This window comes from Typopeltis vanoorti, chromosome 1 (genome assembly GCF_054136105.1).
Source record: "Typopeltis vanoorti isolate ZY-2024b chromosome 1, IOZ_Tvanoo_1.0, whole genome shotgun sequence".
Classification (NCBI taxonomy): domain Eukaryota; kingdom Metazoa; phylum Arthropoda; class Arachnida; order Uropygi; family Thelyphonidae; genus Typopeltis; species Typopeltis vanoorti.
The window spans coordinates 25,791,994-25,807,359 of NC_143549.1; the positions used below are offsets into that span (position 1 = coordinate 25,791,994).

At 36.2% G+C, this 15,366-nt stretch overlaps 1 protein-coding gene across 1 annotated transcript in view; it reads right to left on the reverse strand.

Moving 5' to 3' along the window:
- The window catches only part of LOC150109849 (uncharacterized), a 232,146-nt gene that overhangs the window by 171,822 nt on the left and 44,958 nt on the right, over window positions 1–15,366 (reverse strand). The window contains exon 3 of the mRNA XM_090396316.1: window positions 10,984–11,109. Coding sequence (XP_090252442.1) covers window positions 10,984–11,109 — 126 coding nt within the window. The remainder of the gene's footprint in view (window positions 1–10,983; window positions 11,110–15,366) is intronic.

Here is a 15,366-nt window from a genome sequence, read left to right on the forward strand (position 1 = left end):
CTTTTGATTGTAAGTTGCCAGCCATCGGAAAGTTATTTGAACCTTTCTGACTGACTTGGGAGGTATTTACGTGCAGAGCTTGTAAGCCTTTCACATATACATGAAATTTCATAAACAACATTTCTTATGTCACCATGTAGATCTATTAGATAAAGTCCCTTGTTGAGAGGCTTATACGCTGGTTAAACATGATAACTAATATTTAAGGAATTGACAGCGTATACTAGAAATATAGATTAAATAAACTTTAATATATACTTTCCGATATTTCGGCGAACGTCACGTTGCCATCTTCTTGGGAACTTACTACAAAGACACGTGCACACAAGTACTAATAACAGCAAATGAGACTGAAGCTAGCGTTTTCCTAAAGTCCTGATGGTGCCCCCTGGCGGGCTATATTGGTAGTTCTTGGCCTTTGGGCTGAAGTTCTTCTGATAAAAGTTTCCCAAATTTGGGGCAGTCTCATGCATCCAAATTTGTTGAGATTTGGCATGTTCCTAAGGGCCGAGGCTGATTCCATGAATAGTCTTTCATACTTGAACTTGCTGCGGTGTATTACCGTGGCTTTCTTCCATCTTATTCTGTGGCGAGTATCCAGAGCGTGGTCTGCAAGCCCAGAGTGGCTGTACTGGTGAAATCGGATGTAATCCTTGTGTTCTGAGATTCTGATATTTGCTGTCCTGCCTGTTTGGCCAAAGTAGGACAGTTTACAGCTGCAAGAGACCTGGTATACACCAGGTAGGTCTAGGGGAGGTGGTTGGTCTTTGGTGGAGCGGATAAGGGATGCCAGTTTTCTATGTGGTCTGTAACAAGTGGTCAAGTCATGTTTTTTTAAGATTTTATTGATTTTTTCCAAGGTGCCTCGGATGTAGGGAATGGTGATGGATTTAGAGTAATCTTTTTGGTGAAGGGGAGGGGTGGTGGGTTGTGGATAACTGGGTTAAGTATTTTTTGGATTTTTTGGAGGGGTAGCCGTTGGCTGAGAAAGTGTCACGGATGTGATTTAGTTCAGTGGTTAGGGCTTGATCATTAGAACAGATTATTTTTGCCCTGTTGAATAATGTTTTAATAACTCCATATTGTTGTGAGGGGGGGGGGGGATTGTTGGTGAATGTATCTGCCTGTATGGGTGGGTTTTCTATAAACTGAGAAAACCAAGGTTCCATCAGGTTGGCGGGTGACTAGTGTGTCTAGGAAGGGGAGGTTATTGTTTTCCTCTTTTTCCAGGGTGAATTTGATTCTAGGGTGTTGGTTGTTCAAGTGTGTTAGGAAGGAGAGGAGTGAATCCAGGCCATGTGGCCAAATAGCGAAAACATCATCAACGTAGCGAAGCCATATGGTAGGTTTTTGTGGGGCTGAGTTTAAGGCTTTCTCTTCAAATGTCTCCATGAAGAAGTTGGCCAAGGGTGGGGAAAGTGGTGAACCCATGGCTGTCCCCTCTATCTGTTTGTAGAATTTTTCCTGCCAAACGAAATAGCCTGAGTTCATTGTAAACTGAATAGGGCTGAGATATCGGGAGGAAATTTAGCTTGGATTAGCTCTAAGGTTTCATTGAGGGGGAAATTCGTGAATAGGGAGGAGACATCAAAACTGACTATTATGTCATTATGTTGGAGTGTAAGGTGTTCTATACTGGCTTTGAAGTGAGCTGAGTTTTTTATGTGTGATGGTGTATTGCCAGTAGTGAGAGCACTTTGGCTAAATGTTTGGCTAGTTTGTAAGTGGAGGGATCAATGCCATCCACTATGGGACGTAATGGCACATTTTCTTTGTGTATTTTTGGGAGCCCATATATGCGGGGGGGGGGGTCTAGAGTTATAGGGTTTTAGTCTGTTGGTAATCTCCACAGGCCAAGAAGTGACCTTCTTAAGGAGCCTATGGAGTTTTCTAATTTGTGAGTTGGTGGGATTGTAATCAATGGGGAGGTAAGTGGAACGATCTAATAATAAAGCCTTGAATTTACCTGTGTAGTCTTTAAGATTGAGTACCACAGTGGCGTTCCCCTTATCCGCTTTGGTGATCACTATTTTTTTGTTTCTCTTCAATTCTTGTAGTGCCTTGTATTCACTAATGGATATGTTGGATTTTGGAGGTTTTGCTTTATTGAGAACACAGGCTACATCCAATCTAATATCGTTGGCGATGTGGTTTGCAAGTTGGCGAATCCCGTGTTCAATTTGGATCATTAATTCCTCGGCCGGTAATTTCTTAGGAGCAATAGCGAAGTTGTGACCACGTGACAGAGCGTGGAGTGCTTCTGGCTTTAAGGTAGCTGACGAAAGGTTAACAACAGTGTTGGTTTGTAGTTTAGGTTTGGACGCCGAGTTCTTTATTAATTTATCAAACTTCTTGATATGTCAGCTCCATACTCGTTCAAATTCTTTTTTAGCTGCCGTACACAAGACGTCATGTAGGACCGACCAAAGTTCGTGATTCAGCGTAAGTGAAAGCTCATTTTCTAGCGTTGAAATAGCTCTATTTATGTCGGCTAGGGAACCGTGTGTAGCGGTAATTTGCTCCCGAAGTAATGCCTAGCTAGCGCGGTTGTAAATACGAAGAGCTTTCTGTGAGATGAAGCGGTGTTTAAATTTAACACAGTTCGGGATGACTTGATTATCCCAGCAGCGTTTTAGGAATGCCAGACGGTTAAGTTGTCTGGATAATTTCAGCTTCAGTTTGCCGTAATGGCGGGCCTTGCGTGCGAAGAGATCTCCGTGGATGATCATTATTCTTGTTGAGAGGCTTATACGCTGGTTAAACATGATAACTAATATTTAAGGAATTGACAGCGTATACTAGAAATATAGATTAAATAAACTTTAATATATACTTTCCGATATTTCGGCAAACGTCACGTTGCCATCTTCTTGGGAACTTACTACAAAGACATGTGCACACAAGTACTAATAACAGCAAATGAGACTGAAGCTAGGAAGCTAGCGTTTTCCTAAAGTCCTGATGGTGCCCCCCTGGCGGGCTATATTGGTAGTTCTTGGCCTTTGGGCTGAGTTCTTCTGATAAAAGTTTCCCAAATTTGGGACAGTCTCATGCATCCAAATTTGTTGAGGTTTGGCATGTTCCTAAGGGCCGAGGCTGATTCCATGAATAGTCTTTCATACTTGAACTTGCTGCGGTGTATTACTGTGGCTTTCTTCCATCTTATTCTGTGGCGAGTATCCAGAGCGTGGTCTGCAAGCCCAGAGTGGCTGTACTGGAGAAATCGGATGTAATCCTTGTGTTCTGAGATTCTGATATTTGCTGTCCTGCCTGTTTGGCCAAAGTAGGACAGTTTACAGCTGCAAGGGACCTGGTATACACCAGGTAGGTTTAGGGGAGGTGGTTGGTCTTTGGTTTCTGGTCTTTGGTAAACTGTCCTACTTTGGCCAAACAGGCAGGACAGCAAATATCAGAATCTCAGAACACAAGGATTACATCCGATTTCACCAGTACAGCCACTCTGGGCTTGCAGACCACGCTCTGGATACTCGCCACAGAATAAGATGGAAGAAAGCCACGGTAATACACCGCAGCAAGTTCAAGTATGAAAGACTATTCATGGAATCAGCCTCGGCCCTTAGGAACATGCCAAACCTCAACAAATTTGGATGCATGAGACTGCCCCAAATTTGGGAAACTTTTATCAGAAGAACTTCAGCCCAAAGGCCAAGAACTACCAATATAGCCCGCCAGGGGGCACCATCAGGACTTTAGGAAAACGCTAGCTTCCTAGCTTCAGTCTCATTTGCTGTTATTAGTACTTGTGTGCACGTGTCTTTGTAGTAAGTTCCCAAGAAGATGGCAACGTGACGTTCGCCGAAATATCGGAAAGTATATATTAAAGTTTATTTAATCTATATTTCTAGTATACGCTGTCAATTCCTTAAATATTAGTTATCACAGATAAAGTCCCGGCGGCAAAACATTGCCTTTGTTTTTAACACTCTAAAATATTCTTATTAAAGTAGTATATACAGTTAATTTCTAGAGAGTTATTTACAATAATATGTAATACAAAATATACAGAGACAAACAAGGTTATTTTTTACAACATTCATATGGGACTTGACCTCTGGGTCTTTTTCCTGCGAAACTGGCAGAGAACACCCGTTTTGCTAATCTTTCCTCTCCCATTCTGTTTAAGTGACCATACCACTTGAAATTAGCTCTGCTAACACATTCCTGAATGCTAACAATATCAAGTTCTTTCCTAATATCCTCATTTTTAATATGATATTGCCATTGATACCATCTGTTCACGTCCCTAATCTTTCTCAGAACTCTCATATCTACGGTCTCCAGTCTTTGGTCAAATGTTTTATTTCTAACCCAGCTCTCAGATCCATAAGTAAAAACTGGCTTGAACACTGTCTGCTATACAGCTAATTTAGCGTTTTGACTAATTTCTCTCTTATTCCATATAAATTTATTCAATTGACTTCTTTGTTGATTCTGTTGCCAATTTCCATATTTAATTTACCATTTTCACTAAAAATTGCAGCAAAGTAGTGAAATGTTTTACTTGTTCTATAGGTTCTCCATTCACAACGCAGTTGATATTTTCAATGTTTCTGCTGATTTTCATTGTCTTTGTCTAGTTATTGCTGATTTTCATACCAAATTTATTACAACAGTTATTCAATTTAGTCAGGGAATTTTGCTGACTTGTACTGGATTTATTTATTTAGAAGTATAACATTGCTAAAGTATAGAACTGAGATTAACATCTCCAATTTTGATATCAGGTTTAATACTGCTTTCCTTCATAATGTGATCCATATAGATAATGTACATCGTTGTCTGACACCAGATTTAATATCAAACCATCTTCCAGTACTTCCTTCAATTCTAACTGCTGACTTACAACTCAAATAAAGACTAAGTATTGCTTGATATAAATGCCCCACTGACATTTGTAGCATTTTGAATAGCTTTCCATTCACCTTGTCATATGCCTTTTGCAGGTCTACAAAAGTTAAATACAGATCTGTTATGTTCCTGCAATTTCTCAACTATTTGTCATAAAGTTAGATTTCATTCGGTTAAAACTTCAAACAGTGAAGTTATTCTTGGAATGTCTACAATTCTAACTAGCACTACCTTTTTCACTTTCACACCATGCTGGAAGAGAAACAGAGATTTTTGCAATCTCTGTTTTAAGTCATTGCTTAAAACAGAATGATCTGTTTTAAGCAATGACTTAAAACAGATCATTCGTCTCCCTACCAGTAGTCCCAACAATCCTCTTCACTCACCCAACACTCTGGATCTATTCTTAACTAGTTCTCTTTGCAGATACTCTGTTCAAGTGACTGCTCCTCTTGTTAATTCAGACCACAATCTCATCCAAGTTTCATATCTGGTGGAACATCCTTCCTTCAGCTAGTCACAATCTTGCAAACTCTGGCAGTAAAACAAAGCCAAGTGGGAGGAATTATGTGACTTTTATTTCCTCCTTTCCATGGTCAGACTATGTTTTTATTCTTCAGATTGCGATAACTACTGTCATCTTGTTGCAGAAATAATCCATGTCAGAATGGAAACCTTCATTCCTCACTCTGTCCAAATTTTCCAACCAATATCTAAACCGTGGTTTCAGGCTGCACAAGAAAAGCAAACAGCCTTTCACAAGTGGCTTGAGACCAAAAAACACCAGTTTTATTCACAGCTTACTGTTGCCTGCAACACTTATAAAAACTATCATTAAAAGGGCAAAGTCTAAAATCAACAAGGATAAATGTAGAAAACTACCTACTTGTGCCACTGGTAGTTGAATCTTCTAGTCCCTTGCAAAAGCTCTTGGGCACAATTTTGACAATCTGTGCTACCACCTCTATCTCATCTTAATGAGTCATGACTTCATTCTTCTCGTCCAACTCCTAAATAGATGACTGTAGCAAATTATCTCCTCCCTGCCTAGAACATTGCATCTCATGATCCTGTGATCTTCTGCGAGAAAGACAGAAGAATCTTGAATACTACAAAAGCAGCCAATGCTGATGGAATCCCACCCACTGTGCCCAAGAGATGTGCTCCTCGATAAACTCCTGTCCTCTATCATCTATGCACTAAACTATATTCAGTTGGCATCCACCCTTTAGAATGGAAGAAAGCTCATATACAACCAGTTCTCCAAATAAATGGGATAAATGTTAACAATCAAGCTACCAACCTATTGCTCTCACATCAGTTTGCCTAAAAACAATAGGGAAGGTTATCAACAGTCAACTTCTTCAACATGTTGAAACTGCTTTCCAATTAGATGAACAACAGTATGGATTTCACCAATTTAGATCCACAAAATCTTCTGAACTACATCACCCATCTATGGACTCATTCCATGAAAAAAATTTGCAGAAACCTGTGCCATTACTCTTGACATCTCCAAGGCTTTTGACAGGCTCTGGCCTGTGGCAAGTGTCTAACTTGTCCCCCACTCCCCAAACCCAAAAATGACAAAAATTTTGAAAAATTTAAATGTAACAAGTTAAATTTTACTAAATGCAATATATTAAATACTTACTATTAACCCCATCAAAATGAGTTGCAGTGTGTTGCAGAATTTGTGTCTAAAGCAGCGTATTGCAGAAATTTAAAAATACAATATAAAATAGCAGACTTTTATATCTATTTTTTTTTTTTTTTAACAATTTTTACGTTTTGTGCCCCAAACCTAGTTGTGCCCGTGGCAGGCGCCTCTTTCGCCATGCCCTTGTTACGGTACTGAGTCTTGCAGCAAGGACTTCTCAACAAGTTACCATCATTTGGACTACCTTCATCCTTGTGTAAATGGATTGCTATTTTTCTCTCAAATCGAATCCTATGTGAAATGTCAAATGGTGTTCTCTCCTCAGACTTTCATGTTAATGCGAGTGCCCCTTAGGGATGTGTCATTTCACTCCACACTCTCCCTGTATTTATATAAATGACTTGCTAATTGACTACAAATCATATTAATAGTTTTGCTGATGATAACAGACTTCACTCATCCTATTCATATGACAGATCTTGCAATGCTCAAACATCGTAAGCTTCGTTCATCTGTAATAAAGGCCCTGAACACTAATCTCCACAGTATCCTTAATTAAGTGAAAGCAACCTGACAAACTTCGATGTTTCCAAAACACAGTTTTGTTTTCTCATAAAAAAGACCTTAGATCTTCTCCACTTACTTTTGATAATGCTCAGCCCAACAGTCAAGACCAAATCTCTCTTCTTGGACTGACTCTTACTCCAAACCTTTCTTGGTACAATCATTATATAATGCATTTTATACCATCATCAGCTTCCATAAAACTACATTATTTTCATTCAAGACAGCACTTCTCTGCTGAACAGCTAAATATGACCGACAATGGAATACTGCTCTCATGTCTTGGGTGGTACAGTAAAAATTCCTGACACTGTTCAGAAAAAGGCAGTGCAGATAAATGACATCTCTTAACAGACTCTTCAGCTACTATCCATAGTAGATCAATTTCTGCACTGTGTCTCTTCTACAGATATTTCCATTGCCGTTGTTTAGCAGAACTTGCATCCATTATAATTCCCATTTCTGCCAGGTCTACAGGAACTCAAGCAACAGTTGCTCAACATCCCTTTACAGTCAAATGGTATATTCACTGAACCTGCTATACCCAATCATCTTTCATTCCTTCCACCTAAATTCTGTGAAAGAGCCTCCCACATGGAGCATTTTCAAAGGACTACAATCTCCAACAGTTCAAGAAGAATATCAACAGATTATTCTACTCCTGTTCATACGTAAACACAGCATTTTTTTGCTATAGACTTTTCTGCCTTTCATGTATGGGAGAAATACAGGGTTAGTCAGAAGTCTGTGAAACATTTATCACTAACAAACTACACAACAGATAGTGGTAAGTTTTATGACAAAATTACAACAAATGCTCCAAGTTTGTTTGAGGGAACTGCCCATGAGTAGTTGCCATGGTTTGCTGCTAGGAGGCAATAGTAACAAAGATGGCACTGAGTAAGTGCGATCATTTTTTGTGTGTTACGCAAGAACCACATCTATTGTGACAGTGCAATGACAATTTCAAGCAGAATTCCAGAAGGAACTACCTGTGTACAACAGTATCAGGAAGTGGTATGAGGGCTGCCTATACACTGCTCCTAGGCTGGGATGTCCAGGACCAAACGAAAAAACTGTGGATCATGTTAGAGAAAGATATGCATGCAGTCCACTACACATGCAAATTTAGAAGTTGCTGTCTTGCAACAGTGTGGCAAATTCTCCATAAGAGACTGAAGGTTAAACCCTTCAAACTTCAGCTGCATCAGGCACTCAGCGTTAATGACAAAGAAGTGCTTCTTAATTTCTGCAAGGACTTACAGGAGCAGTTTGAGGTTGATGGTTTGCAAAGTCACTCATCTTTAGCAATAAAGCAACTTTTCATGTGTGTGAGAAGGTGAATTGGCACAACGTGCGATTCTGGTGGACCAAAAATCCTGATGCAGTCATTCAGCATGTGTGAGACTTGACAAATTGTGCAAAAGATTCATCTTTTGCACAATTTCAAAGGTATAGATGCACAGGCCTTTCTTTGCAGAGCCCACCATCACATGGATGACATACATGGACATGTTACAGACTGGCGATTTCCACAGTGATGATTACATCTATCAACAAGATTGATGGGACTCAATCAAAACCGGGCCAGGTAGTGGACCTTCCCATAATGTGTAGCATTATACATGTCTGTAAGGATAAGTGTGTTGCATTATGGGATACTAAGGCAATTGATGTGAAGTCATTAGACTCTATATATATGAGTTGCCCAATGTCTGGCTCATTAGCACACTGAAGTGCAAAAGTACCTCAACGAAAACTTGTCACAACATTGGATAGGATGCACACATCAAGATGATGATACGTTAATGCAGTGACCACCCTGGTCACCAGATTTAACCCCCATGTGACTTTTTCTTGTGGAGATTCCTGAAGGACACTGTCTTTGTGCCCCTGACACCCAGATAATCTCAATAACCATGGTGATACAGTAACTTCGCAACTTTATCACCGTGGCTGACGCCGATCAACCATGACATGCTCACATGCATGTAGGACAAAATGGATTTTTAGTTTGATGTCTGCTGCATCAGCAAAAGTGGACACATTGAGCATTTGTGAGGTATGTAAAAAAATTGGACAGTTTATCTTTATTTGAATGTAATAAAATATAGTATCTGTTGTGAACTTTATTAGTGGTGAATGTTTAAATATTTCACAAACTTCTAAATAACCCTGTGTGTGTGTATATATATATATATATATATATATATATATATATAAATCTATCAGGATACTGAACAAATGAGGATAGGATGACAATTTGGAAATTAGCTCACCAAATGGTATTCATAGTCACTTACACCAAAATCCAAAATGATGATACAACATGACAGAATTTCATGCTAGCTGCAGTATCGTCCATTTAAACAAGTCCCCAATTGTTTTCGTCAGGCAACCAAGGAGAATAGTAAAAAGGCACTTACTGAAAACAAATCCCCAATCAACAACATGAGTTCCAGATTGGCACCGTCAATAGAAAAGCAATAAAATTAGCAGAATAACTGGATAAGTACCTGATCAACATAATAGGCATTACCAAAACAAAGAAGACAAAAACAAGTGAGATTTTTCTGAGCAAAAAATATTAAGGTTGTATTCAGGCAACGATGTTAATGAAAAGGAAGGAGTAGTTATAATATTCAACACTAAACAGGAGGATAATCTTCTTGAATGGCAGGCAGTATCAAGTACAGCGATGTGGGCAAATATCAGAGTGGGAAACTGGAAAATGAGACTTATATGTGCCTATGGGCCCAAGGGAAGAGGTTGAGGAATTTTTCAAGGCATTAGAAGAAAGCCAAAACAACAAAAAAGGAAAATGTTCATCCTTGTTGGTGATCTAAACAGCAGAGTAGGAAATTACAAGATACAGAAATGTTTTAAGAAAATTTGGAAAAAAAAAAAATAAAGCTAATAATAACAGTAAGTGCCTGCCAGATTTCTGTAAAGTGATACCAAGGTTGAAGTAATGCAGAAGTTTAGGTCTGGCTCACACTGATGAGACGTCAATCAAAACTGGTCTGGGTAGTGGACCTTCCCATAATGCGTAGCATTATACATGTCTGTAAGGATATGCATGTTGCATTATGGGATACTAAGGCAATTGATGTGAAGTCATTAGCCTCTATATATATATATATATATGAGTTGCCCAATGATGTAACTTCATAAGTTACTTCTTGTGCCAACTTTGTTTGCTTACACTTGGATAAAGGATGAAACCAAGAATACAATTTCTTGCATCTTTAATTTATAATATAACCAAGTGGTAAAACGTTCAACATAACATACTGTATATACAAAATATGTAACAGAGCTTGAAGTGTTATTATTATACCTAATAAAATGCATCACCAGAGTCTCTATCATTAGCACAGTTGCTAGAGTCCCATTATATCATGCAAGAAAGTAGGGCAGTAGTTAACTGTTATTTTCATAATCTACTATGGCTACTCACAACATACAAAATAGCTACAGTGCATAATCAATTAACAGAGAACAAGGATGAAAAAAATAAAAAACCTGTGATTCCGGGAGGATGAGAGATTAAGTAGGTTCCTCACATCATCAGATACAGGAACAACATGCAGTGGGAAATCAAGAATGTTTGGAGAAAAGAAATCTAGCAAACAATGTTTCTGACTTACACATTTTAATATACGTTTTATATCAATGGGGATGTAGATTTTAAACTGGAGAGAGTTATCTGGTCTCATATAGAAGTGCTGAGTTTTACTTCTAAGAACTCTGGCAAAACAAAAACTTAGAGAATATATGCAACTAATAGATATAGCAGATAAAATTTAAAACAGAAAGTGAGCACCCAAAACCACACAAAATATTTTGTCAAAATAAAATATTATAAATTACCATGACATAATACTCACTTCTTTTGATACCGTTTGATAAGACAGGCATCTATAGAACTTGCCAGAATTTTCTGGACACAGATCTTTAAGTGATGAAGAGCCCAGTAAAGAAACTTTCTGACCATTTAGAACAGATGGGTTAACCTAATTATTAAAATAAAAATTTAAAAAAATCAACATTAGAAGAAAAATACAGCTTTAATGCATAAATAAAAGATTTTACTTTATTTTATACATAAAATAAATTATCACTCAAGTTCATACACTATGTTCTTACTCAATGGACAATCTAGACCAGTGCAATTCTCCTCCAGGATATTTTTCTCACAGATATTCTTATAGAAAGATGACCTAGGCATTTAAAACTATAAAGTAACATGTATGCCACATTAAATAACTTTTTTATTATGTAAATATTTTGTCTTCACTACAATTTTCGATTTATTTTTGGCATAAATGTTTTTCATTATAATTTTTAATTCAGCTGAGTTCAATACAAAATTTATTGCACAGTTTAAGGCATCACTACAATTTTCGAGCAACAGTAGGACTTGAATTAAAAAACAGTAGTGCGTGTGTTCATGACTAAAACTAATGGGCTGAAATAAAACTAAGTAAATTAAAATATAACAGCTAAATTTATTTAATACAATTGAGGATAACTATTTCCTTGGAATAGTGAGTTGTTTTGATTAAGATTAGGTCAATGAAGTAAAGCTTAAGCATTCTCTTTATATAAATGTTCATGTTTATATATAGATCTATAGAGCAGCTTAGTGTTATTCCATTGGATCCTGTGGTTAGCATTTTCAATTCCATGTTGTGCACAAGGCCAGATTTATGAGAATTGATGAGACAAATGTGGTCTTGATGTTCAGAGATACGTTTATTTATAGATCTTCCTGTTTGTCCATAGTAAGACAATTTACACGAGCATGGTACTCCATATACACCAGTTAGCATCATTGGTGAGAATTTGTCTTTTGGAGAAGTTTGCAAGTTGCAAATTTGATTGTGGGTTTATAGGTAGCAATGAGTTGATATTTTTTCAAAATTTCAAAAGGGACTATACAAATTCTAAACTCAAAAATTTCCATCAGACATAGTAGAATTATTCAAATTTGCAATCACATCAGGTTACTTCATATGGAAAGATAAAATATATAAACAAGAGGAAGGAAAAGCGTTGAGCTCACTCTTATCACCTATCTAGCCAAATTTTTTCTTGAATACATAGAAGAAAGAATTTTCGCTCTCAACCCAAAACCAACAATTTGGTTGAGGTACATTGATGATGTTTTTACAGTTTGGAATCACACAGAACCAGAACTCTATGTATTTCTACAAAAAATCAACATCCTATATCCTTGTATCAAGTAAAAAGAATCACAGTATTTCCTTTCTTGATGTAATAATAAATATATTTCATTGAAGTTATTTACTTCTAGACAAAGGCACGTGTTGAGTGATAGCAGCAAGCACAGGAGTGAAGAGCTCATATGACTAAAGCAACCTGTATAACTGTGTATTTCTTGAATACATTATTCAAATAAAATACATATTCCATTAATTATTTATGATTATTTTATTAAAATGTATGTTTTGTAAAATATTGACAATGTAAAAGTGGCCAAGAGTGAATGTATATGTACTGTTAGCATTTGCTGTTATTTGTCATCAGAGCAGAGCCTTTCCCAAACCAAAACTAATTTTTTTCTGTATGCACCAAGAATTTTAGACACATAAAGCAAGAAAATAGTGAAGAAGAGTGTGGGATAATAATATTTCAGTGAAGTTTCTGGAAGATATTATCACCAAACAGAGAAAAGAGCTGATATGTCCGCACGATGTCATGCAGTGTTTCAGTGACTAGCAATGGAGACATAATAATAATCTCCTATTTTCTGCAGAGAAAAATAACAGCAAAAGAGGAAACTGTAGCAATGAGGGAAGTTAATTCAAGTATAGAATAATTTGGATCCAGAATTTTCATTCAAGTTAAGGAATGAAAAAGATTTCATTTAAGAAGTGAACATGCATACAGTCTGTTAACATCAATGGTATATATGCCAATATTTTCAAGCTACTTCTTTCAAGAATTTGTTCGAACAAAGAACGGAACTCCAAGAAACTAATATTGTACTTCAATTATGTTATGCAAGAACTTGCATTTTTCATTTTGGAATGGAAGTAACACTCGTCTGAATTTTCTCTCAAACACTGGAAGGTAGGACTGTTTAGTTTCTTCCATAAATTTTTCTCTCATGATGATGGTGGAATGGATGGTTACTAATACATTGAACTTTGAATGCAGAACAGACAAACAACTGATGTAATTAACTGCTTTGTTTAGTTCACTCAGGACTGCTAAAAGTTTATTTTTGGTTGTTAAAAGCATGGTTTGATGAAATAGCATGATGTTCCAAATTATGCCTACATAATTGTCTATATGAGTTTGTTAAACTTTTTAACTAAGATCCCATTTATCTCTGATTATTTGTACAAATCAATTAGGAGAAAGTGTGTGAGTCACTTAGTAACTTAATTCTTGGTATAATAAATTTGTCTTTGCATGTCATCTATATAATAACTGTAAATGATATTTGATTTATTAAAATTTTTTTTAAAAATATGCTTGGAGTAATCATTGCCTTCAGCTATAATGTACAATTATTAAGTTTTCTTTGAATTGAGTTAATACTTCAATTCATCATCATCATCAAATTCCTGACATGTACTCTCAAGGAGTGTACAGGATATGATAGTACTACATGAAAAATTTACATCATTACTAACTTCCTGTCTACAATTTTCCTCCAAATCAGTCTGTTACTTGTCAAAACTCCAACATTACCAGATCTTATATTTCTATCGTCTAATACTTCAATTTGAGATCAGTAATAGCATTTCCATAGGATACAAACCTAGTTAACCTTTCAGCAGTTATGATAGATCATTGAATACCATAAGGCTAGCAATGCAGAATTGTCTCAAAAGAATAGGTGGGTGAGAGAGAGAGAGAGAGAGAGAAAGAGAGAGAAAATGGAATACTGATTGAAGCTTTGTAAGATTTATTATTTCTTCACAATGGATGAAGTAATGTTTATTTGATGAATATTCTCTCTACTACTTCAAAGATAGGACTATTTTATTTCTTTTTTTTTTTTAATTCTCTCTCTTAAAAAAAGGAAAGGATGATTAAAAAAAACAACAAAAAAACACTGATATTTAGTTGCTTCTGTTTAGTTTACTCAAAAAAGAGTAGTGTTAAAAATTTACTTGAAACTTTGCTTGGAGAGTGGTTTGAGGGATCACTGTGATGTTATTTTTGACATAAATGTTTTTCATTATAATTTTTAATTCAGCTGAGTTCAATACAAAATTTATTGCACAGTTTAAATTGAAAAAAAGTGAGAGTGAATTAATTATTATTAATTTTATAGAATTACTGGAAATATTTGAATGATAAATTATTTATGTGGATACTTTGGAATAATTTCTGACTTCAGCATGTTGTCTTTACAATGCCAATTCAATCACCTGGTAATGTCAGTAAAAGTGATAGTAGTATTAGTATTATAGTAATAGTAGTATTGTTTTACAGAACAGAGAATTCACACAATTAGAAAATATAACTCAAATGTTACATAATTTTTCAGGATAGAGTTCAGAAGAAATTGAAGCTTTTTTTGAAACAGCTGAATGGATTAAGACAGGAGTTAAAAAAAGGATGCATATAAAAAGGGATAGAAACAATAAGACAAACTTGCAGGAAGGGAAAATTTAATAAGTGATCTTAAGTATACTCAGACAAAACACACACACACAGTACAAAGTTCTGAACAAGTAAGAAGTGTTAGAAAGAAAGGACAAAATCAGAATATGTCAATATATATCTCTCAGTTAGATATTAAGCATATTGGGGAATCAAGAACACCAAAAATGGAAAAAAAAATCATTAAAAAAGATTTATCTTTATATAAATCATACATTTTTGGTAATGGTCTTCTTTTATGTGGACAAAGGGCAAGCTGAATGGGATACATTTAAGAAGTATAGTGGAATTTGGCTTCTGTTGCTATACGGATAATAATTTGTCCTATCCTTTATTCTTGCTCTAGATGAGAAACATACTTTAGGCAGAAGTGTACAGAGACACTTTTTATGTGGAAAATCTGAACCTATTACTAAGAGTCCATGAAGAGATATAATCAATTGCTTCTTTAGGCTGCCTTAAAATAACTCTCATGTTACAAGAATGACAGTAAACTATAAAGTTGTAATATTTTCGTATTTTGTAATTTGTAGTTCATTATATTGTTTGTGACATTACTTTTTTACTCTATGTATTTCCCCTCTTACTTCATTATTTTCGTGTCTGCTTGAGCTAATATAAAAATG